The sequence below is a fragment of the Staurois parvus genome, unplaced genomic scaffold, assembly GCF_062004578.1.
Source record: "Staurois parvus isolate SC_StPar_1 unplaced genomic scaffold, SC_StPar_1.0 ptg000151l, whole genome shotgun sequence".
Classification (NCBI taxonomy): Eukaryota; Metazoa; Chordata; class Amphibia; order Anura; family Ranidae; genus Staurois; species Staurois parvus.
Window position 1 is genome coordinate 19,947,763 of NW_028317947.1, and position 22,895 is coordinate 19,970,657.

The 22,895-nt window shown below is 42.2% G+C and overlaps 1 protein-coding gene across 7 annotated transcripts in view; it reads right to left on the bottom strand.

The window, feature by feature from the left end:
- Positions 1-11,998: 11,998 nt before the first annotated feature.
- TANC2 (tetratricopeptide repeat, ankyrin repeat and coiled-coil containing 2) overlaps positions 11,999-22,895 on the bottom strand; it is a 518,532-nt gene continuing 507,635 nt past the window's right edge. For all 7 annotated transcript variants that reach the window (XM_089674602.1, XM_089674601.1, XM_089674599.1 and 4 more), the window contains one exon: positions 11,999-18,846. In XM_089674602.1, coding sequence (XP_089530728.1) covers positions 16,917-18,846 — 1,930 coding nt within the window. In that variant the 3' untranslated portion in view covers positions 11,999-16,916. The remainder of the gene's footprint in view (positions 18,847-22,895) is intronic.

A 22,895-nucleotide genomic window follows, 5' to 3' on the forward strand; every position in this document is an offset into this window, starting at 1 on the left:
CAGTGCAGTTGGCATATGTGAATGTTTGTTTGTTTCTTTCCAGCCAAATAACTATTACATGTAAGTTTTAAACACGTCGATGTAGTGGTCTCTCTATATCCTATAGTGCCGTGTTTTGTTGTTCAGAAAGAAATATGCCAGTTTCCTCCAGATAGTGGTAAGTCCTAGAATACAGGGGCACTTTGTTTTGTACCGGTTCTTCTCAACACATAGGGGTTGATGTACTAAAGGCAAAAATACTAGTATATTATACTAGTGCTATAATATGAAATTCATGTGCTCCAGAGCATAGTAAATGAGATGAAGCTTCACTTTGCAAAGAATACCTAATAACGTGCAAGGAAAATTCTTTAAAAAAAAAAAAAATTTAATTCTCATTTACTAAGCGCTGGAGCAACAGCACTTGCAAATTGTACAGTCTATTTTCCTTTAGTAAATCCACCCCTCAGTGGGCATAACTCCGCTAAATAAGTATATTGTACGTGGGCTGTTTTGCCCACTCACCAATTCCATAGCAGTTGTTTCAGTTTGCATCTGAATTGTGACTGTGAGTGACATTTGGGGCTAGATTTACTAAAAAATTAGAAGAAGGCTAGCCGCTAACACAACTCTAAGAATTTGTAAGACCAATTAAAAAGCGCTACCCCTAAATTCCAATCTGGTGAAAGTGTCACGTGCAATAAATGTTCTAAATATGTGCAGAAAATTATGAGTGCAAATGAGTACTATAATACACCTTCCCCTATGTGCATCCATATCTCTCCACTAGTATTTATTGATATATTATTGTGTGATTTAGGGTAGTGCATATTTATTTGAGGTTTGACACATTCACACGTTACCTGTATGCTATAGGAAGAAGGTGCATTGCAGTGCAGCTCTGTTTGGGGGGCAGTTGCAATGTTGAACTTTCCCAATATAGGGAATACACATATTAAGTGATTACACCGGTTTACCAGTGGAGAGATATTGATGCTCCAATGGGGGAGGTGTATTATAGTACTCATTTGCACTTCTAATTTTATGCACATTTTTGTTTGTCATTTTTTGTAGAACATTTATCACATATTACACTTTCACCAGATTGGAATTTAGGGGCAGCGCTTTACCATTCATAGTAACTAGATTTACTAAAGCTGGTACTCAGAATCTGGTGCAGCTGTGCATGGTAGGCAATCAGCTTGTTCAATTAAGCTTTGCCAATAAAATTTGGAAGCTGATTGGGGTTGATTTACGAAAACTGAAGAGTGCAAAATCTGGTGCAGCTCCACATAGAAACCAAAGGGTCTTAATGGAGACATTTTATATCCTCCAAAGAGCACCCCAGCTGCTAGGCAGCGCTTAGATCCTTGGCACAAACAGCCATGTATAACTTGTAGGTGTTCTCCCCATAATATGAAAGGACCCTGAATTGCATGGTTCCAGTGTCCTGCTCACCTTCTGGGAAACGTAGATGCTGCGGATTAAACATAAGAGTGCCCATGTGTTCTAGTCCTAACAGATATTCAGTGCTAGGGCAATCCGATCTCTGACAATCCTTACATGCCTTGAGGTGTTCCTGTCAGCCTACTCAGAGCAGCCCATATTAAAGGGAACTATATTTCAAGTAACATTGACAGCCTCTCTCTTTGTAATTGTGTAATTGTTGAGATGTTTAGTGAAGAATTCTTTTTTTTTTTTTTTTTTTTTTTTTTTTTTTTTGCATATTTCACAAACTGTCCACCTGTCAGTGTATCATGATCATTACTCAGGGAGTCATTTTTGACATTGTATTCCCACTCTTCATCACAGTCTAAGGCAGGGGTGTCAAACTGGCAGCCCTCCAGCTGTTGCCAAAATACATGTCCCATCATGCCTCTGCCTTTGGGAGTCATGCTTGTAACTGTCAATCTTGCAATGCTTCAAGGGACTTGTAGTTTGGCAAAAGCTGGAGGGCCGCCAGTTTGACACCCGAGGTCAAAGGCAAACATAGTGGGATTTACTAAAAGTGCATGGTGCAAAGTTGGTGCAGCTCTGCATAGAAACCAATCCGCTTCCAAGTTTTATTGCTAAAGCTTAATTGGACAAGCTGAAGTTAGAAGCTGATTGGCTACCATGCACAGCTGCACCAGATTCTGAGTGCTCTAGTTTTAGTAAATCTTCGCAATGCATGTGAGTACAGGTTAGGAATAATGACGTACAACTCCAGGCAAACCACTAAATACATAATTGAAATGTGGATTTGTTTGTTTTACCTGCCACGTCTCTGACTTGCAGACCTCTTCCACATTGGACCTGTTCACTGTTAATTGCAGAGGTAATGGTATTGGTGGTCCATAAAGTTGGCTGTGGTTGGAATGGTGACAAAGCTGCATTGCTGGACCAGGAAATAAGCGCATCAGCTGCCTAGGTGTGCCAGATATGAATCATAAAAATGTTGTAATTCTATACAGCCACTCTTCTATGTTTTGTACAATGTATTTAGCTGTCTGCACAGCTTTTATTTTTTTAAAAGAAACCTTTGCCAGCTATAGCAGCCTCCATATTTCTGTGGGCACATGTTTCTTTTAAACCCTCCCAGCAGCTCATTTTCATAATGGCAACATCAGAGAAGAGGGACAGAATTCCACAGGTGACATTCTCCAAAAATCACGTTATAGAGTAAAGATATTCCTGCAGTTGCTTAGACAATACAGTACTGACGGATTCTTAATGTTGTAAACCAGGTGACCTGCTAAATCTAAGCTATCTAATGTAAATTTCTGACAATGAGAGGTAGAGGAGCGGTATCATGCAGGAGAGAACATAGCCATTTAGTAGAATCAGTGCTGACCAGCGGAAATCTGCAACCTTTATTACCGAGCTTGACTTCAGAGGTGAGTTGATTCTTTTCTTAAGTCCTTTTTTTTGTATTTTGTGACAAATGTATTGTTTTCTCTTCTTTATTTTTTTGCTGTACTTTTTGGACGGAGCTGACTACAGCAAAGCTGTTGGTGGTGTTTTTGATATATTTAAATGCTCAGGTTTTTAGGATGGAACTAAGAAAGTTGAAGTGCCAACTGTCAGGCAAAAAATTTTGTTTTTTTTTCGTTAATTTAAAAAAAATGCACAACTGTCATTTCCAAGATGTAAACTTGTTTACAAGAGAATGTTATTATATATACAAGAGAATGTTGTTATATATACAGTATATATAGATATATTAATGTTTGAACTATTTTGAAGAGCATTAAAAAAATCATCAGTTTCTCTGAAAAAAAAAAGTGTGATTTGGTGAAAGGATAAAGCATGAACATTGCTCTGTACCCATGTGTGATGTTCAGTATTGTCTTTTATAGAGTGATTACCTATTTCTTAAATCTACAGGAACAACTAAGCGTGGTTTACTAAAATACCAGCCTGCTAAAGTGTTACTAAACCCACAACAGTAAAATCACTGAGTATAACAAGCATGCTTTACTGCATATACACTGTGGAACCTAAGGGGTTAATTCTCTGCATTTTGTAGAAAGGCAGTTTGATCCCGACTTCTCTGACCCTTCCCTTCTTCCAGTGTCCCCCTATCTCCTGATAAGACGTGTGTGAAGTCACTCTGCACGTGCTCAGTTTGGTGTGTATTGCGAGAGTGGGTTTTTGGTTTTTTTTTGGGAGGGTGTATGTTTTCAGCACAGGGCCAATCAGCACTGTCCAGAGAGAAATCAGGGGTTCTACATCCTCCAGAGCAGAATGAAAACTCCTCTGACAAGCTTTAACCAGTGCTCTGCTGGGCATTGATAGCAGTCAGAGCAGTTTTGTGACTTCTGATGAGAAAAGGTATTAAGCAGTTTATATTTACTAAAATAATTACATTTCCATGTTCTGTGTACTGTAGGAGATCAGATATAGTGAATGCAGGGTCCTGGGAGATCAGATATAGTGAAGGCCGGGTCCTGGGAGACCAGAAGGAGTGAATGGGGGGTTTGGGGAGAGCGGATAGAGTGAATGGAGGGTCCGGGGAGAGCGGATAGAGTGAATGCAGGGTCCTGGGTTTAATAACACCATGCAGGGGTCTTCCTCACCCAGGGTTGGTCCCATGGTACTCTGAGGTTCTCTAGATTGCTAAGGGTTCCTTAAGTAATTAGGAGTAATGAGAAAAGTTTGGAAAACTTCTGCTGAACAGAAGATAAATTGGAAGGTTAATGTGAGTCTCTCCTGTTAAAAATCGAACTGTTGGTACTGAGCATATGTAGCCCAGAAGCAATAAAAATCAGTAGTTTATGTCCCCTGAACAATTTATTGTTAGAAATTCGGTCATTACGAGATGACAATATCGTTTGCTCTTACAACCATGTGTTAATTTTTTTTAAAGCCCATTCAAGTGATTTTTCAACTAGTGTATGGCTAGCAGTAGTCTTTAACCCTTTCACTGCCAGGCCCGTTTTAGGTCTGAAGATTACAAATCCCCACAACACTGTATATTTTCTGAAAGTAGAAACCCTGGAGAAAAACGTGATAGTTGCATGCAGTTTTTCTTTTTTTTTTATATGTTGCATAATACTAGGACAGCAGCTCAACCCCATAGGGCTCGATTTACTACAACTGGTGAGTGCAAAATAGTGCAGCTGTGTATGGCAGCCAATCCGCTTCTAATGTCGGCTTGTTCAATTAAGCTTTGACAATAAAACCTGGAAGCTGATTGGTTTCGATGTAGAGCAGCACCAGATTTTGCACTCTCCAGTTTTAGTAAATCAATCCCATATTGTCAGTAAAAATACATAAAGTTTAAGTTTTGTGCACGCACACAGAATATATACCCAATTTTTGGGTTACATTACCACACCATGGAAGTGACCTGAAGTGTAAATTTGAGGGTTCCTCTACGCTGACTGGTTTCTAGGCAGAGCTGCACCAGATTTTTGTACCATGCAGTTTTAGCAAATAACCCCCTATGTGTATTGATTTATTTTTAACCGCAGAGTGCTTTACAGGTTCAGAGCCATATGACAACCTCTGTTGTGACCCTGTCTCTGCTCTGTCCAGGGGCTCACAAAGCGAGTCTTCAAAGACCTTTTAAAAGGTTCAGGCACTGGCCTATGCTTTATGGAGCTTTCTAGTCCTATGGGTACTGTCAGTTGGCCACAGAACGCTCAGTGAGGTGTACCTGGCCTCTAGTGTCTCCATAGGATGTAGATATTTTGGTAAGTGGAATCTCTACTCTCTCCAAGGTCTGCATTGTGCTCTTTCCAGACCTGTATGTACTGGTAGGTTAATGGTAGAGTGCTACCCAAACTTCTGGAACAATGGTACAGCCTTCAGTATAAACCCAGTCTTTGATGTTTTTCTGTGAAAATTAACCTCAAGAAAGATGAAGTCATCCTAGTATGTTACCTTCAGATGCTTACAGATCTGTGTCCTGAGTAGATTAGCCAAAAGTGCACCCATTTAGGGCAGATGTCCTACCTCTGGTATACCTAATCTCTGGGGAAACTAAAGAAGACATTAAAATGTTTTCTTTAAACATTCCACTCTACCATGACATCTCCCAGCCCTTCTACTGGGCCTGTTCACAGTACTTTTCCAGTCATGACCGAGTTCCTGTGTCCAAATCTTTAACACTGACTATCATTAGATGTCTGCTTTGGTACACACTTTAATACATGACCTTTTTATTACTTGCATGCTGCTCAAGTACTGAATAGTACAATACAATCTTCCATGCAGGGCTAGAGCGGTGCTTTCTCTTTTGAGTGTGATCCTATCCCCATCACTCACTATGCATGCTGCTCATCCTATTTCTTGCCCTTTTGGAGTAAAAGACTTGTGTTGCTGCTATTTAAGCACTATGTGGGGTTCCCTGACCTGTTCCACTGCCTGCCTTTGATGCCTTTGTCACCTGCGGCTACCTGGTCCTCATTCCGCTCCGGTTTGTCAGTGAGGCCTTGTTGTTTTCTGCAACAACCTACAAATACAAGTTTTGTTTTTTGTTTTTTTAAATAAGTTTAGGGGATTAGGCCATAGATCTTGTCTATGTTCCCCTACTATTTCTAGGGATGATTTGCAAGTCTACCCTGTAGGAACTGACAGTTGTAGTCAAAATCCTGGGACCACTACTCATATAGGTTCATCCTCATCACCAGCTTCTCTGATTTCATTACTTGAACCTGCAAACTCTGCTAGATTTACCAGGTCTCTCTAATCTGCATTCTGACTTTGTCATTTTCTGTGCACTTAGTGAAGCAGTCTGCCTGCAGATGTTCATAGCTCTCTGCTACTACCTCTTTATCAGCACATACTTCCAATCCTACTGGCACTTCACCTAGCCCTGGTTTACACTATAGCTCGCATTTAAATCTCACCACCTTCTTGTGCAATTCACATGCAATTCTGGGTGTCACCTTTTTTTTTTGAGGTGTGCTGGACCCAGATCTGATGGTTGTTTGGGGTGTTGTTAGCTTTGACACCCACAGCAGATCACAAAACAGTGCATTTGCAAGTCGGTGCAGGAAACCGAGGGATCGTGGTGTGTCCCACACTGCATATGTGTGAACCTAGGCTTAAACATGGCTAAAGCTCCTATCGTTTCTGACTCCTGATTCAGAATCTCCACAGCCTATTCTTGTGGGATCTGGTTTTCATTTGGTCATTCATGAATCTGATGGTTATTGGCCATTGAACTATAGGCACAGCTGAACTTATAGGAGTTATATCTGTTGATCTATACTCTTCTATGGTTTATACTGCTACAAAGATCTTCCCTGCAACTTCTTTTCTGGAAAGCCTTCTGTGTGGAGACTGAAACATTCTATGCTGTCTTAGTTCCCTCCTATTCATTTACGGTAGTGTTTTCCCCTGGATAAAGAATCTCTGGCTCCTACCTTCTATAGACTCTCCAGTCCTTTTTCCTTAATGGACATCTTGGTCCATAATGTCTGAAACCGGGACTCTACACTTAGGGACTTCACTGTACTCGGTTAAAGTCCCAGTTTGGGCTAACCACAGTAACTCTCTACGTTCTTTTAAACAGATTTCTCGAACTTGACCTAGAGTTTTACAGCTTCTTAGGCCCCTTTCACACAAATGGTCCAATCAGGTTCACCTGTCAGTTTTTCAGGTGGACCTGATCAGACCCTTCCTTCCTACCTATAGACTGGAGGGTGTAAACATACTTTCGTCTGTTTACACCTGCCTATATCCAATGTCATTTGCCAGGAGAGCCATCCCCTTCTGTCTAGGCAGATTGGATCAGAGGGCAGTGAAGTCCATTTACATCCAGCCCCCCATAGAGCAGAGCCTCAGTCCATGTGTGCTCTGCAGAAACGGAGTAGACACAGACCTGTCATCTGCGTGCTCTGATCAACAGAAAATCAGCAGACAGATCCCTTGCTGATCAAACCGGAGTCTACCCCGTGTGAAAGGGGCCTTACATTTATTCATGTAGCCTTTCACTTTAGCTATGCTGGCCTCTTGGAATCAGTTCGTGTCTCACATGATGTGCTTGGAACATAGATGTTATGTTTAAGCAGCATCTTATTGACTTGCCCTTTCAGGACAGGCATCTTTGATGATACTCTTAATAGTGGCATGCTCACATCTACTAAATCTCATTCTGGGTTCCCACTTCATAATAGGAGATCTGTTGCTGACATAGAAGGATCTCATCCTACAGCTGGTACAGATAAACCACTTCTTAGGAAATCAAAATCTTTCTCCCATGTACACCACTGCTTTTGTAGCCATACACCTTCTGTTTTAAACCCTACCTCCACTTTTCTCAGTGGGTTGTTTTTTTTCCCTGGGGTATTTCCTCTCAGATCTGGACCAGGGCATCACTGACCTCCTAGACAGTCTGAGGTGCATACTGGCAGCGTTGTATGGACCAAAACATGATATCCCAAAAATGTTCTATTAGATTGAGGTCAGGCGAGTGTAGGGGCCAGTTAATGGCACCAATTCCTTCATCCTCCAGGAACTGCCTGCATACTCTTGCCACACGAGGTCGGGCATTATCGTGCACCAGGAGGAACCCAGGACCCACTGCACCAGCATAGGGTCAGACAGTGGGTCCAAGGATTTCATCCCGATACCTAATGGCAGTCAGGGTGCCATTGTCTAGCCTGTAGAGATATGTGCGTCCCTCCATGGACATGCCTCTCTAGACCATCACTAACTCACCACCAAAAATGGTCATGCTGAACCATGTTAGAGGCAGCATAACCTTCTCCACAGCTGCTCCAGATCCTTTTACATCTGTCACATGTGCTCAGGGTGAACCTGCTCTCATCTGTGATAAGCACAGGACACCAGTGGTGGACCTACCAATTCTGATGTTTAGTGGCAAATGCCAATCAAGCTCTATGGTGCTGGGCAGTGAGCACCATAGAGACAGTTGCAGTAGAGGCCAGGCAGAGCATCACCAGGGATGAAACCCAGCGTCTGGTGATGTCTATGCGTTCCAGACTTCAGGCTGGAATGGACTGCAAAGGATTTGCAACCAAGTATGAAAAAGTGAAAGTTTGATTTATGATTATTATTCTGTCCCATTACTTTTGGTCCCTTAACAAGTGGGAGGCACATATGCAAACTGTTGTAATTCCTACACCATTCACCTGATTTGGATGTAAATACCCTCAAATTAAAGCTGACAGTCTGCAGTTAAAGCGCATCTTGTTCATTTCATTTCAAATCCATTGTGGTGGTGTATAGAGCCAAAAATGTTAGAATTGTGTCGATGTCCCAATATTTATGGACTTGACTGTATATACGCTCTATGCATGGGGGTTAATTTACTAAAACTGCAAAATGTGGTGCAGCTCTGCATAGAAACCACTCTCCAATCAGCTTCCAGGTTTTATTCTCAAAGCTTAAGTGAACAAGCTGAAGTTAGATGCTGACTGGGGCTAACATGCGTGGCTGCACCAGATTTTACACTCTTCAGCTTTAGTAAATCAACCCCATAGGGTCGATTTGATCTTAGAATTACTTCACTCCAGTGCTGCCCCAACTCCCCCCCGTTGTCCAATAGGGATTTATCAACCTACATGGTCGATTGAGAGTGCTATTCCCCTGAAAGCTCAAGTCAGGTATATGTCCGCAATTGTATTCCTAGCTTCCCCATCGTAGAATACTTGTTCAGTGCCCTAGTTTTTCCTTACTCCCTAAGCAACTGCAAGATTTATGGGGAGCTTCATTATTATACTTCCCTTTACTTTCATACTGTCTTTCAGTACTTGCTTGTTTTCTTATCACACTCTTCTTGCATGCTCTGTATTTTGATCTATGTACAACTGATGGTTCTTGGGCTAACATATCTCATTTTCCTATGTTAGTTTCTGGAAAGGATTGCCATTTTCCCCTCCCCTTCAGACTGGTATACACTGGCCAAATGGGCATACTGGAAGGCCAGCAGTCAACCAGCATCTGATCACAGCTCACAGCCATTGTGTCCTACTGTTTTGAGCTGGAAGGTCTTATCAATAGATACTTCATTCTGCAGTCTCTCTCTGTCTATTGCATTACTATGTATCCTCACTTAGGCTCTCTCTTTATGTTTGTGTGTAAAGCCCAGTACACACTACAAGAAAATCGGATGAACGATCGTCCGGTTTTCCTTGATGTTTCACAGGAGGTCGAAATAGAGGATGGTATGAATTGTACAAAAATTCTCATACGACAAAGGCTTTTTCTCTCTTTATTGTTTGTGATCATGTGCAATCTTTCATATCTGATTTTTCTCGTACGAAATCAGTACCCATTAAGAGAAAATTGTTAGTTCTGTTCACGTATGAGAAAAATTTTGGAGTTTGTCCCTTCAGAAATTTCCTTTTAGAAAGTCTGAATTGGATATTGAGTTGTGTACACACTATACAAAAATTTAATGATCATGCCTCATACAGAATATTTTTCTAATAGTGTTTACCCCACATAAATCTCTCCACCTCTTACTGAAAAAAGGATTTGATGATGGACATTGCACACATCTATGATTTACTTTATCCCTATGTCACTTTAGTACAAATTCTTTTCTTTATTGTATATTAACTTAAAAAAAAAAGACTCTATTCTCCCATTACCATCCTTGATGTGGATGGGGCGGAACCTTCTTCACTGAGCATATTCTCACCGTGGGGAGGCTTTCCCATCATCAGAATACACTGATCAACAATGTCAGCTATATCCAACAGCACTGATTGTGTAGAAATTTTCCAAGAGGCTGGTTGTACAGAAGTCAGTCTAATGATTAACTTCTGTACAACCAGCTTGCCCATACATACATGGATCGTAATTTTTCCAGTCCATGCTGAACCAGCTGAATTTCGGTTCATGTATGGCTGGCTTTAGCAAGCTCAACAAGACATTGGAGATGAGCTGTGGTTACATATAATCCAACTGCAGAGGCAACAATGAGGTCATGTAAAAACAACTGCTAGGACTTGGCTTGTTTACCATATACGGTTTGTAAACAAAAACCAAACTGCCAAAATGTAAAGCATAACCCCACTTTTGTAAATATAATGTACATAATTGTCACAAAAGGCATTTTATAATTTCATATTAAAAATTACCTTTCAGTTTCATTCGGTTGCTGGGTATAGTTTTCTAACACTGAAAATCAGGTGCCATAGCCTTGCAACTGGGGGCAATTGTGTACAGAAACTGAATGCCCTGAGAAATGTAATTACCTGCTCATAGGATATACTTCCTGCGTTCCAATCTCCTCTTGTAATGCTCGAATTATTCATGTGACTTTAGCAAGAGACCCCATTTAGCACTAAGGAAGGTAGACATGATGTAGGTGTTTACTAAGTGTGACACACAACCCCCCATCATAAAGTAGAACTAAAGACAAAACGTTTTTTTTTTGGGGGGGGGGTGTAAGGGGAGGGTTATAACCTCTGCAGCTTTTTTGTCTGATTGCTAAAACAGGAAGTAAGAGGTGATCGCCAGCTCTCACCATTGTCCTCATTGGAAGATTTCTCCTCTATTCTTGTTCTGGTGACAACCCACAATTTTCTTTCACTCTCGGAGAAAAAGAACAAATAGAGAGGATGCATCTCCCTCATCCTGGGAACACAACATCAGTTTTTCTTTGTTCAGTTCAGCACCTGAGCGAGAAAAAAAACCTGAAGAGTTGGACGAGTTCGTTGTACTAACTATTTGATGTTAGAACGCAATAGCTCAGCGAGGAGATTTCTGTACTGACAGAAGGACTGATGCGCGTGCCCCCCCCCCCCGCCAAAACACACCAGTCAGCAGCCATTGGTTGCCAGCACTGTTCGGATGCTGGTTTTTCAGTATGCCTGTCTGGCCAGCTCCTGTTGAACAGATGGGTGTACACACAGGCCAAATGTCGGCTATGTGTACAGAGCTGAACGGGCACAGAAAGCAGTAAAAGCTGACAGATGTTCTAATCCATCTTCAGTCTATCCAAAACTTCAAACGTTTTGCCTTGAGTTATACTTTTATCACTTAAGTGTTTGCAGTTGTTTTTAGTGCTGATAGTCCTGGACTGAAATCTAACAGCAGATGTCTCCCAGTACCAAAAACTATAGTGTCTGCTGCTGATACGTAAAACAGGACCTGCTGATGGGTGAATTGTGTCTTCTGTTACAGATCCGGGAATAAATGCAGCCGTATCTGAACTTTCTCCCACTAACAGGCAGTAAATCTGCACTGACAGTTGTGTATGAACAGAAGCAACAGCGTCATTAAAACTCTTATAATTAGAAGATAACGGTGTCCAGAGGGAATGGTGACATAGGAAACCCATGTAATACAATTGGGAAGCAACTTGTGTTTTAGGTTTAATGACCCTTTAATATACAAACACCATACTTTGCATAGCTTTGTCCATTGACCGTGATCCAAAGAACAAGTCCTCTGCTCACATCTGTTCTAAAAACATCTCACAGGCACCGTATAGAAACACAGTCACAGCTCCATCTAAGGTCCCAAGCGTATCATACAGCTACTATGTTCATACATTAATAATCTTTGACATCATCCCCATTCTCCACAAGACACAGCGTCAGACACACGGATGGCTGTTTTGATTCCAAGTGTTATTAACCATTTATAAATAAGTACATTTTTTCTCTTTTGTCTCATACAGTTTTCTTGTTCAATTTACAGTTAAAGTCTGTATAGAGAAGGTGACTTTAGGGGGAGGGAGGAAAGACTTTTCACATCTATCTCACATCTCACATGTACAGACAAGAAAAAACAGAGCAAGCAAATACAGTGTAACTGAGAAAAAGAAAAAACCCAGGAGTGGTGAGGGGAGGATGTAGAGGGTATTTTAATACCCTGGCACCCAGAGTGCAACCTCCCACCTCCTCTGCCTTCAGGGACCAAACACATCGCTCTGCGCTGCACTGCAGGAGGTCCTGGAAGCAAAGGAGGGATAATAAACAGAAATAAAAACAGAAACAAAACAAATAAAACATGTTTTTTTTTCCCTTGTTTTCTTATTTACAAGTTCAATGCTCAAATCTGCAGACTCACCCTTGTCTCCAGGAGGAGGCAGGGAGAGAAAAGGGGTGACTTAGTAATAAAAAACTAAAAATTAAACAACCCCATGACCTGAGCACTGCACAATATATGTATTTTATATACATATATATATTAAACAATGGTTGTGTTCTGTATATTTTTAAAGAGAACGGACCATGCATTGAATAAATACACTGTACAGAGAAGAGAGTCCTTCTGACTTGGGGTGGCGAAGGCCCCGCTCACCCTTCACAAGGTTCCTTCAGTCTTTCTGATGTGTGCAATACAGCCGCAGCATGGAGGAGAAGGCGAGGACAGGAAAAGCTAGGGAAGTGAGTTTAGGGACAGAGCAGCCAGGAAGGGTATAAAAAGTATCGCCATAAAATTTAAAACGGAAAAATAACCTTTCCAACATTGCATTAGGAATCTTCAGCAGTGATCGTTAATAGCAGGTGTCTATTTTTACATAAGCAAAGGCAACTCGCTCTCCTCCCAGTTCAGATCTGTTGTGCCTAATCACAGCATGGGGGGGGGGGGGGGGGGGGTGTCAAGCAGGAGGCCAGTGAAAGTCTGCTTTTCAGATACTGTCTAGGGAATTAGAAAAGAACCCTGCCACGACCACAAAAATCCCTGAACTGTGATACTCTGAGGACTTCACTAAATGGAACTAATGACGTTTTGTAGGCCTAAAACTTGCATCTGTTCTCTATCCACAAACAGCACCATCTCTGAAATATACACAATGGCTATCACTTTGTAATAGAAATAAAAGAACAACATGTACAGTCTCCATAGAATTAGCTATATCACTTCCGACGACGGAATGCACCAAACCCAGCTTGGGAGTTTTGGCAAAGTCTGTTACAAGGGGAGCAGAAACATGGGCGTAACAGTTACTTATAGCACAGTATTTAGTAATCATTTGGGTTGGATAGTTGTGATCTCTGCTGTGCCCTCTACTGGCTATAACGTGGCAATGCACTTTGCTTACAGAAACGGGCTATTTCCTGTCCTGTTAAACTTTGCCTCAAATGGACTGAATACAAATATAATCAATAAAATCAAAATGTCTGCCACCTTCTTCAAATTATGAAAATTTGTACAGCGTGTTTACACAAACTCTAGGCTCCATATCCATTGAAAAGCAGCAAGTGCTTAATCAGATGTGCTGGCAGAGTTTCAGCCATCCTGGCCACCATTGTCTATGAACCAGTAAGGGACAAACCCTGTCTTTCTACCATGGCACAGGAACCCAGCTCTTACATGTACATAGGAGCCCAGCCTGTGTAAACACTGTCGTGGCCCCCAAAACAGCTGGGCAGCAAGAACGGGGTTTTTTACTGGGAAACAGGATAAGTGCGTATCCTTTAATTGTACTGCATCCCATATTCCTATTATATATTCAGAAGTGTGGTTTACAGCGTTACCCTGCTGAGAAAATTTGTTTACATGGAAGCAAAGTGCCTTGATTATGCACTTCATAGCACATGGAAGTGTCTTTTCACATTACTGGAATGTTCTCTTTATCACAATATACAATAGTACAGCAATTATCTTGTCCCAAACAAGGTTTTGGTGCATCCTGCTTTTTTCATTTATATAAAATATTGTAATTAAATAGCAAATAACTAAAATATTAAGTTGTATTTACTTAGAACAACATGCTCCAACAACTTATCCTTAAGTCTGTTTCCATGAGAATGGAAACTATAAGGGGTTTTTTCCTTCATTATTGCACATATCACTGACACTAGAAGCATTCGATAAGAATGGTGGGTGTATTTGCTGTGTTGGCATGGAGACTGTCATTCTAATGTATTTCACACTGGCCATTTAGTAAATCTGCCCCTTTACCACAAGAGCCCTTCTGGTCTGGTCTATGACTACCAACAGTCTGGAACATTGAGGAGAATCTGATGTATGTGGACAGGTCACAAGATATGTACACCTGAGAACATTGCTGTCTGAGAGCAGAAAACCACATTGTAGCTACTGGCAGATTTCTGCTTTATGAATAGGTGTGATCACGTATGGCCTGGTCATCCCTCCAGTTTTATTTATGCATCAGGTCTGGGCTGATTGAAACTCATCCTACTTGCAAATGATGAAATGATTGGTTTACTGCCCGCTGCAAGTCAAATTCCTTCTCACCTGTCCTAAAAGCACACTGGTGCTCTTGTGCTGGCTCATGGTTCACAAAACCCTCCTCGTAGCAAAAGAAATGGAGATGTAAATTGAAGATTATGAGACGGTGACTTCACAAGCACTGGACTAGTCATTAGGGCTGCTTGATCCCATGTATAGATAGCTTTAAAATAGCACCCAAATTCAGAGGCTCCTGTAGGTCTTTCCCTGCCAACACTAGCGCTGGAAACTCCAGCTGTCATCCACAGCCGGGTCCCAGTGCTAAATCCAGGAGGTAAGACAAATAGTTCCTGAATTTCTCAACCTTCTACAGATTGCTCCATAGGAGGGCTCTGTAGGAGAGAATTGTAAACCTAATGCTTTCGTATTGTGTTTAGATCAGGAATATGGTGACATGGAGACAGAGGCTCAGGCATTGAGCTCTGATCAGCCTCTTGCTACAGCAGTGGACCACTAATATAGCGATCTATTACTGGCTGAATACAAGCCAGCAGATCATTATGTCATCTTTTGCTGCATGGGTTTAGATTTCATCTCCACTGACCAGATCCAGACCCCCCTATGCAAAAAATAAAAGTGTACAAAAATCAATATACTGGGGGGTGGTGTGTGTGTGTGTATATATATATATATATATACATATATATATATACACACACACAAACGATGATCTGGATAACATTTGCTTTTACCGCACCAGTGGTGAATGCTTATCTAATTGACGCAATTTTGTCTGAATTTCTAATTACTGCAATCCTGTAAGAAAAAAAAATACAAAAAAATTATATATATATATATATAGTGCCCTTGTTAACCCAACTTAATCTGATCTTAATTATGCTGACAATTTATTATGGAAAATTAACTTTTTCCCTGCGTGTCGCAATGTAGGCCAAAAGGGGAATATAGCTCTCCTAAAGTAAAACACATACATTCAAATTGAGCTTTACCATTTGGATATGTCACATAAAAGTCGCAGTAATGTGATCATTTTAAATTGTAGACTTTGTTGATTTATATTTTGGAGTACACAAATAAATTATTCTGCTGTGTTGGGAATACGTTTTTTTTTTTACCATTTATTCCCAACAAAAATAAAAGAAATGTGTCCAAATCTGCTACCAAATTAAAATCCCTCTCTGTCCCAAAAACATGATGTGGTGCAGAGCCAAGACATCACCAAAACAATAAAAGAAAACACTCTGGGAATCTGGGTTTAGGGAGAATAAGTCCCAGGGACTCAAGTGGTTAACTCTTTTTTAACAAGGTAAGAAAAAAAGCAATAAACATATAAAGTGCAACAATTCTCAGCAACCTACTAATGTATATTAGTGAAAGCTGAATTGTGATTGATTGCCCAACATTTTCACCTCAGCTTAGACTGTCCTATTGAATAGGCCAGAAAGAGTTTAGGCATTGTAGTGTTTTGAATTTATAGAAAACATTCACAATAATTGACTATTGTATGAGAAACAGTATTCAAAAAATGACCCAGTAGAGGTTTCTAGCAGGACAAGGTGAGAGAATTGCATTTATAATACAGTCCACTCCACCTACCCTACTACATGATTTGTAAAAGCAGACTAGCGCACCTCTACCAAGAACAAACTACATTCCATCTATTTCTCTTGCTTCCTCAGTTTTGTGATCCCAAGAGCCAGAGCCTGTACAAAGCACCAGTAAAAGCTTAGCATCCCAGTCAGTGTATGTTACATATAGTGTTACATGGCTATTAATGTAATAATGACAATGAAGAGAGCCCTTATTTTATCAGATTCCCAGATGCCTATTGTGCTGTAAGTGGCCTTAGATATTTCTATGTTCCAGCTGTTGTGCTCCCACAGGCAGGGTCTGTCTAGTTACTCGGGGCTGTAAAACACGCTGCCGGCAGAAGCAATGCTATAAAGGAGGAAACATGGGCTTGCCTCCAATAAATTCCACAGGATGGCAGAAGTATAAGGAGACCAGGGACTGACTTCATTTTAGTGATTTAAGTGCAAATAATTTAAATCAGTCAATTGAAAAAAATACCAACTGTATACTGGGCAATTAAAAAGAAGGTGCCCCTTGGGTTCCATGACCCAGTCAAGTCTAGAGTGTTTTTTTTTTTTGTAAGAACACCCTACCACACTAAAACGCCAGCTCTGCCCATCTTGGGTCAGCTAAGAACATTAATGTGGAGGGTCAATGGCTGAGGGTCTGGGACGGGACTGATACCTTTAGAAGAGTTACTCAGTCTCCAGTTTGAGGAAAGTATATGCAAAGAGTGAGGAAAAGGTTAATACCAAGAAAGAAGGGAAAAGCTAGGGGGAAAGTCTGTTGTCCTACACATTGGATTCCACAAATGGTCTCTTTGGTTTGATGGGCGAAGTCTGGCCCTGCCGAGAGTCCCGAGACAGCTGTCTGTACAGGTTGTCCTGGTACGCCTGTGCAACAGGCAGTGTTCTGGCCACTTTGACATCCGGGTAGGAGGAGGCCTGTGTGACTCTCTCCAAAATGTCCCCTCGAGAGCCATTGGCCAGCACACCATGCGGGCCATAGTAGTCGTCTTCAAGGAGATGTCCGTTCTGTGCATTGTTGGTTTTGTTATAAAAGGCGATGTTACTGATAGAAGAGGGGGGGCTGAAAGATTCTGTCTGGGGCAAGATGCCGGGAGATGTGGGACTGAGGACAGTGTCAACAGAAGAAACAGCCCATGTCCGGCTTTGCTGATGATGATGGGGATGGGGATACTGCTGAGTCCGTGCAGTCTTGTCAATTATCCCCATGAAGGGGGTGGTCCTAGAGCGCGTGGGTTCACCGGGGTAACTTCCCTGGGGTGGGGACACGGGAGACAGTTCATCACAAAGTCTCTCATAAGCTGGTTTGAGAGGAATCTCCATTTGTTGTATAGAAGCAGACGGTCGGAAAGTAGCAGACAGGCTGGAAGAGGATGAAATGCTGTTGCTGGATGGGGAAAAGCGAAGCCCTACGCTCTGCGAGTGCAACAGGGGCCTTGGAGTGGGAGGGTGAGGCTTTATTTCACTAGGATTAATGCTCACTGGCCGTCTTATTAGGTGAGAAACATCGGGAGAACCTAGCTGGCTGGAAGGTAGAGAAGATCGTTCAAGATCCAGCTTGGAGTGGCATACAGGATAATATGATGCAGATTGGCTGCGCCCTATCTGTGGGGTCTGGTTATACCTCATACCACCCCTATAGGCAGAGGTTGGCCTTTGGGGGATATCTTCCTTGGCAATGCCACCATGTTGACAAATGGCCCCTGCACTTAAACTGGCTTGCACATGCTGCACGGGGCGTCCATCGGCTATGAGACCACCAAGGGAAGCTTGGTATACTAGACGGCTTTGACTTATTTCTCCAGATGATGTTTGGTATTTACTTGCCATACCGTGCGCCACCTGTCCATATGTTCCCCCAGGAATCACAGCGCTGGAGTGTACAGAAGAGCTGGGCTGGTTGCTGCGTACAATTTGTGCCTTGGCTGGCTGTAATCTGTGTGCAGGTTGCGGAACGGCTGTGGGAAGCTGTGACATTTGGAACGATCGCTGTGATATCTTGGACAAAGGAGACTTGGGTCTTCCTGGATGCTGGCTTACACATGGCTCTTGCTGATATCTTACTGGAGAACCAGACTGTTGCCTATACATGCCAATAGTTTCACTTGGTGGACTAGCTCTGTATTGCGGTGCTCTTCGTAATGGTGAAGGAGGAGGGCTCGGATAGTCTATTACCTGACCGCCCACTGGAGGTGGACTAAAGCGATAGGAAGAGCTCTGGTGTGCAGGTGATGTCTGTGGAGGACTGGGACGATAGTGAGAGTTCTGATGTGTTGGAGACAGGGACGGGGAAGTAGACTGATAACCTTGTCGTGTAGGTGAGCCCACTGAGCTGTTTGATCTGAAGTCAAATACTTGGTGTGATCCTGACATATAGGCAGAGTCCCGATGTGCAGGAGACTGAGGTGGGCTCTGCAATCCTGGAAGGCCCTGACACTGCCTTCCTTCAGACTGTAATCCAACAGCATCCATGTCTTGTTCCAGATATTCTTCTTCGTACATGTCTTCCTGGGTGGAGTCAACATCCTCATTTGGAACTTCAGGTTCTGGTTCATCTTGTAATTCCTGAACCTCCTCTTCTTGCTGCAACTGCCTACATTCTTCCTCTACCCTCACTAGGAGCCGCTGGATCTCACGGTTGGTAGGGCAAAGCTGAATAGCCTCATTGAGATCTTCCAAAGCTGCTGTAAATTGTCTGCAAGATACAAAGCAGTTCTGGTAAGGAACACACTAATTAATAATGTAGATAGCCTTCATTATATGTTGTTTAGATCCTTTGATATCACTTTTTTCTTACTGACAATGACAGTCTGTAAACAATGCAATTCAAATAACAATGCACACATTTTGGAGAATTAGTAGGCATAAAGTTTATACATTTAAAAATAAGTTTACCTTTCCAGAAAAAATAATAACTGCACATATTTTTGCAGATAAAAATGTGCATTTATTATTTTTTCCAGCAGGACCCTGGAAAGCATTGCACCTGTGATCAGTGGCTAAGGGGTGTAATGTCAGCCTTCTGCAGACAAGCCCTGCACTTCCATACGGGCGGTCTCTTTGAAAGCTGCAGGGCTTGTAAATGAACTATAGGAGCACTCATTAGTACAATCGCAGTTCATTCAGAGTTACCAGCTGTCAGCTGCGCTGGATGATGGTACTTGTAGTTCATTCCTTCACAGGAAACTGTGAATGAATGATGCAGCCATGTTGGTAGAATCCCACACAGCTGCACTTTTTTCAAAAAAGTAACGGCAAGTGCAGGGAGAAAAACCCTGTCTGCTGTCACACTGAGAGGGGAGGAAGGGGGGAGATCAGCAGAACTGGTGGCAGGAGCTGGAACATGTTACATGAAAAGGTCAACTTATCCTTTAAGGTCGACTATCAGTACCATTCTGAGATGTAAATGACACTTTTGCCAATTTTCTAACTTTCTGGTAGAGCACCTATAGAGTGTAGGAAAATTTACACTGAATGTATCAATATATCCACTACTTCACATAAAAAATGTAATGTAATCCTGTTAAGTGGACACTATGGGGATTGCATTTGCTCTCCTTTAGGCAAGGTTCACATATGTGCAGGTGGTGCGGCTGTGGATCCGCATGAAAATCCATGCAGCCGCACCACCCGCACAGAGGAATGCGGACCCGCAGGTGGGTTCCATTAGTTCTAATGGCACACCACCCGCACTGGAAAACGTAACCGTACTGGGAACCGAGGTTCCCCTGTGGGCTGCATTTTCCAAAGAAGTTCAGGGATTTCTTCCCTGCGTGTCCCGGGGGATGGGAGTCCATTCAAATGAATGGGCTCTCGTGCCCGCGAGAACACAGCCCGCACGGCTGCAGATATGTGAACCAGGGGTAAGAGCAGCTCTACCCTGAGATTGTGTTCCAGGGGAATGGAGCCGCACTCTGTATTACCATACATTTAGGTGTATGTGATAAATGTTCTGGATTTTGTTGAATGATGTACATGACAGACTGTTAATGTAATATATGTTCTATGTACAGTGGGGATCGAAAGTTTGGGCACCCCAGCTAAAAATTTGTATTAATGTGCATAAAGAAGCCAAGGAAAGATGGAAAAATCTCCAAAAGGCATCAAATTACAGATTAGACATTCTTATAATATGTCAACAAAAGTTAGATTTTATTTCCATCATTTACACTTTCAAAATAACAGACAACAAAAAAATGGCGTCTGCAAAAGTTTGGGCACCCTGCAGAGTTAATATCTTGTACTGCCCCCTTTGGCAAGTATCACAGCTTGTAAATGCTTTTTGTAGCCAGCCAAGAGTCTTTCAACTCTTGTTTGAGGTATCATTGCCCATTCTTCCTTACAAAAGTCTTCCAGTTCTTTGAGATTTCTGGGCTGTCTGTCACACACTGCTCTTTTAACGTCTATCCATAGGTTTTCAATTATGTTGAGGTCAGGAGATTGTGAAGGCCATGGCAAAACCTTCAGTTTACGCCTCTTGATGTAATCCCCCGTGGATTTCGAGGTGTGTTTAGGATCATTATCCATTTGTAGAAGCCATCCTCTCTTTAACTTCAGTTTTTTCACAGATGGCATCAAGTTACCATCCAAAATTTGCTGAAATTTTATTGAATCCATTTATTCCTTCTACTCGTGAGATGTTCCCTGTGCCACTGGCTGCAACACAACCTCAAAGCATGATTGATCCAACCCCATGCTTAACAGTTGGACAGAGGTTCTTTTCATTAAATTCTGTGCCCCTTCTTCTCCAAACGTACCTTTGCTCATTCTGGCCAAAAAGTTAAATTTTAACCTCATCGGTCCACAGAACTTGTTTCCAAAATGCATCGGCTTGTCTATATGTTCATTTGCAAAGTTCAAACGATGATTTTTGTGGTGAGGACGTAGAAGAGGTTTTCTTCTGATGACTCTTCCATGAAGACCATATTTGTACAAGTATCTCTTTATAGTGGAATAGTGTACCACAACTCCAGTGTCTGACTGCACGATCCCTCCAGAAAGATCTAGCAAACGTGGGTTTTGAATTGTTTTTCTCACAATCCTGCGAGCTGTTCTGTCTGATATTTTTCTTGGTCTTCCAGATCTTACTTTAACTTCCACTGTTCCTGATGACTGCCATTTCTTAATTACATTCCGAACAGAGGATATTGACATCTGAAAACGCTTTGCTATCTTCTTATAGCCTTCTCCAGCTTTGTGAGCATCAACTATTTTCAGTTTCAGTTTTCTAGACAACTGCTTAGAAGAACCCATGCTGCTGATTGTTGGGGCAAGGTCAGATGAGTCTGGGCATTTAAAACCTTTGAGATTGACATCATCTGGTCTTCCCAGACGATGATTGAGAACAATCCATGACACTGTCAGGTCTCAGCTTGACAAAGGGAGCAGTGCATGCTATAAATTCTGCAGGGTGCCCAAACTTTTGCAGACGCCATTTTTTTGTTTTCTGTTATTTTGAAAGTGTAAATGATGGAAATAAAATCTAACTTTTGTTGACATATTATAAGAATGTCTAATCTGTAATTTGATGCCTTTTGGAGATTTTTCCATCTTTCCTTGGCTTCTTTATGCACATTAATACAAATTTTTAGCTGGGGTGCCCAAACTTTCGATCCCCACTGTATATATTCAAGTTGATACTTTTTTCAGCTTATAGTATATCTAAAAGGAAAACTTCTTTTTTTGTTTTGGATAGAGTTGAGAGAGATAAGAACCCCTGTCAGGTTTGTATGGCTGCGTCACCCTCTCTATTTGTTCTTTTTACAGTTATAACAAAGTGAAAGGAAATCCAACATTTAGGGTTGTCACCAAAACAGGGATAGAGGATAAATCTTCCATAAGGGATACTAGCTCTGGCACAAACCAGGAATTCCCTCACTTTGGAGGGATTTCCTTTCACTTCCTGTTTTGGCTATGGAACAGAAAGGTATGGTCACAAATAGGGAAAAAACCCCAAACTGACAGGGGACATAACCCCCCCCCCCCATACTTTATCCAAAGTGAAGTGTTTGCCCTTAGTTCATCTTTAATTATGTGTAGTTTTATTGTAGGGACATTTGGATGGAACGAATGCTGCTGTGATATTACATCTCAATGCCACAGTAAAGTGGGAGGTTACACAGGGGATGAAAATCTTTTAGAGTTTGTGTACACAGCCTTTTTTCATTGCACCTTAGATTAATTCCACTAGGGTGGGGTCGGCAAGCTGATGATCATGATCTAACCATCGATGGCAGGCAGCCAATGAGTAGGTCCTGAACACTGCTTTGCTGGTTTTGCCCTCCAGCCTATGCTGCTCTCATCATCACTGCAGAGCAGAGAGTGGGAGGCAGCACAGCACTGGACAGAGGGCTGGAGCTGCTTCAGTTAACCAGCAGATGATTGGTTGCTAGGATGTCGGGTGGACCTAGTAACCAATCACCAGCTTATTAGGAAATGTTAACCCCCAGCAGCTCCTGCTCCCTCCCTCCATGCAGTGCTGTGCTGCCTCTTGTTCTGCTGAACACCTGTGTAAGGTAGGAGAGTGCTACCAAGACACGGGTTCGTGTGTGTGTGGGGGGGTGGGGGGCGAATGACCTGGAGGGGGCAAAGGACACTGCTGGGAAGGCACAGGACACTACAGTGGGGGGTTATGTGATGGGGACAAAGGACACCGCTGGGGGGCACAGGACACTGCTATGAGGGGGGGGGGGTTGTGAAGGAGACAGAGGGCACTGCTGGGGGGGCAGTAGTTAGGTAAAGGGG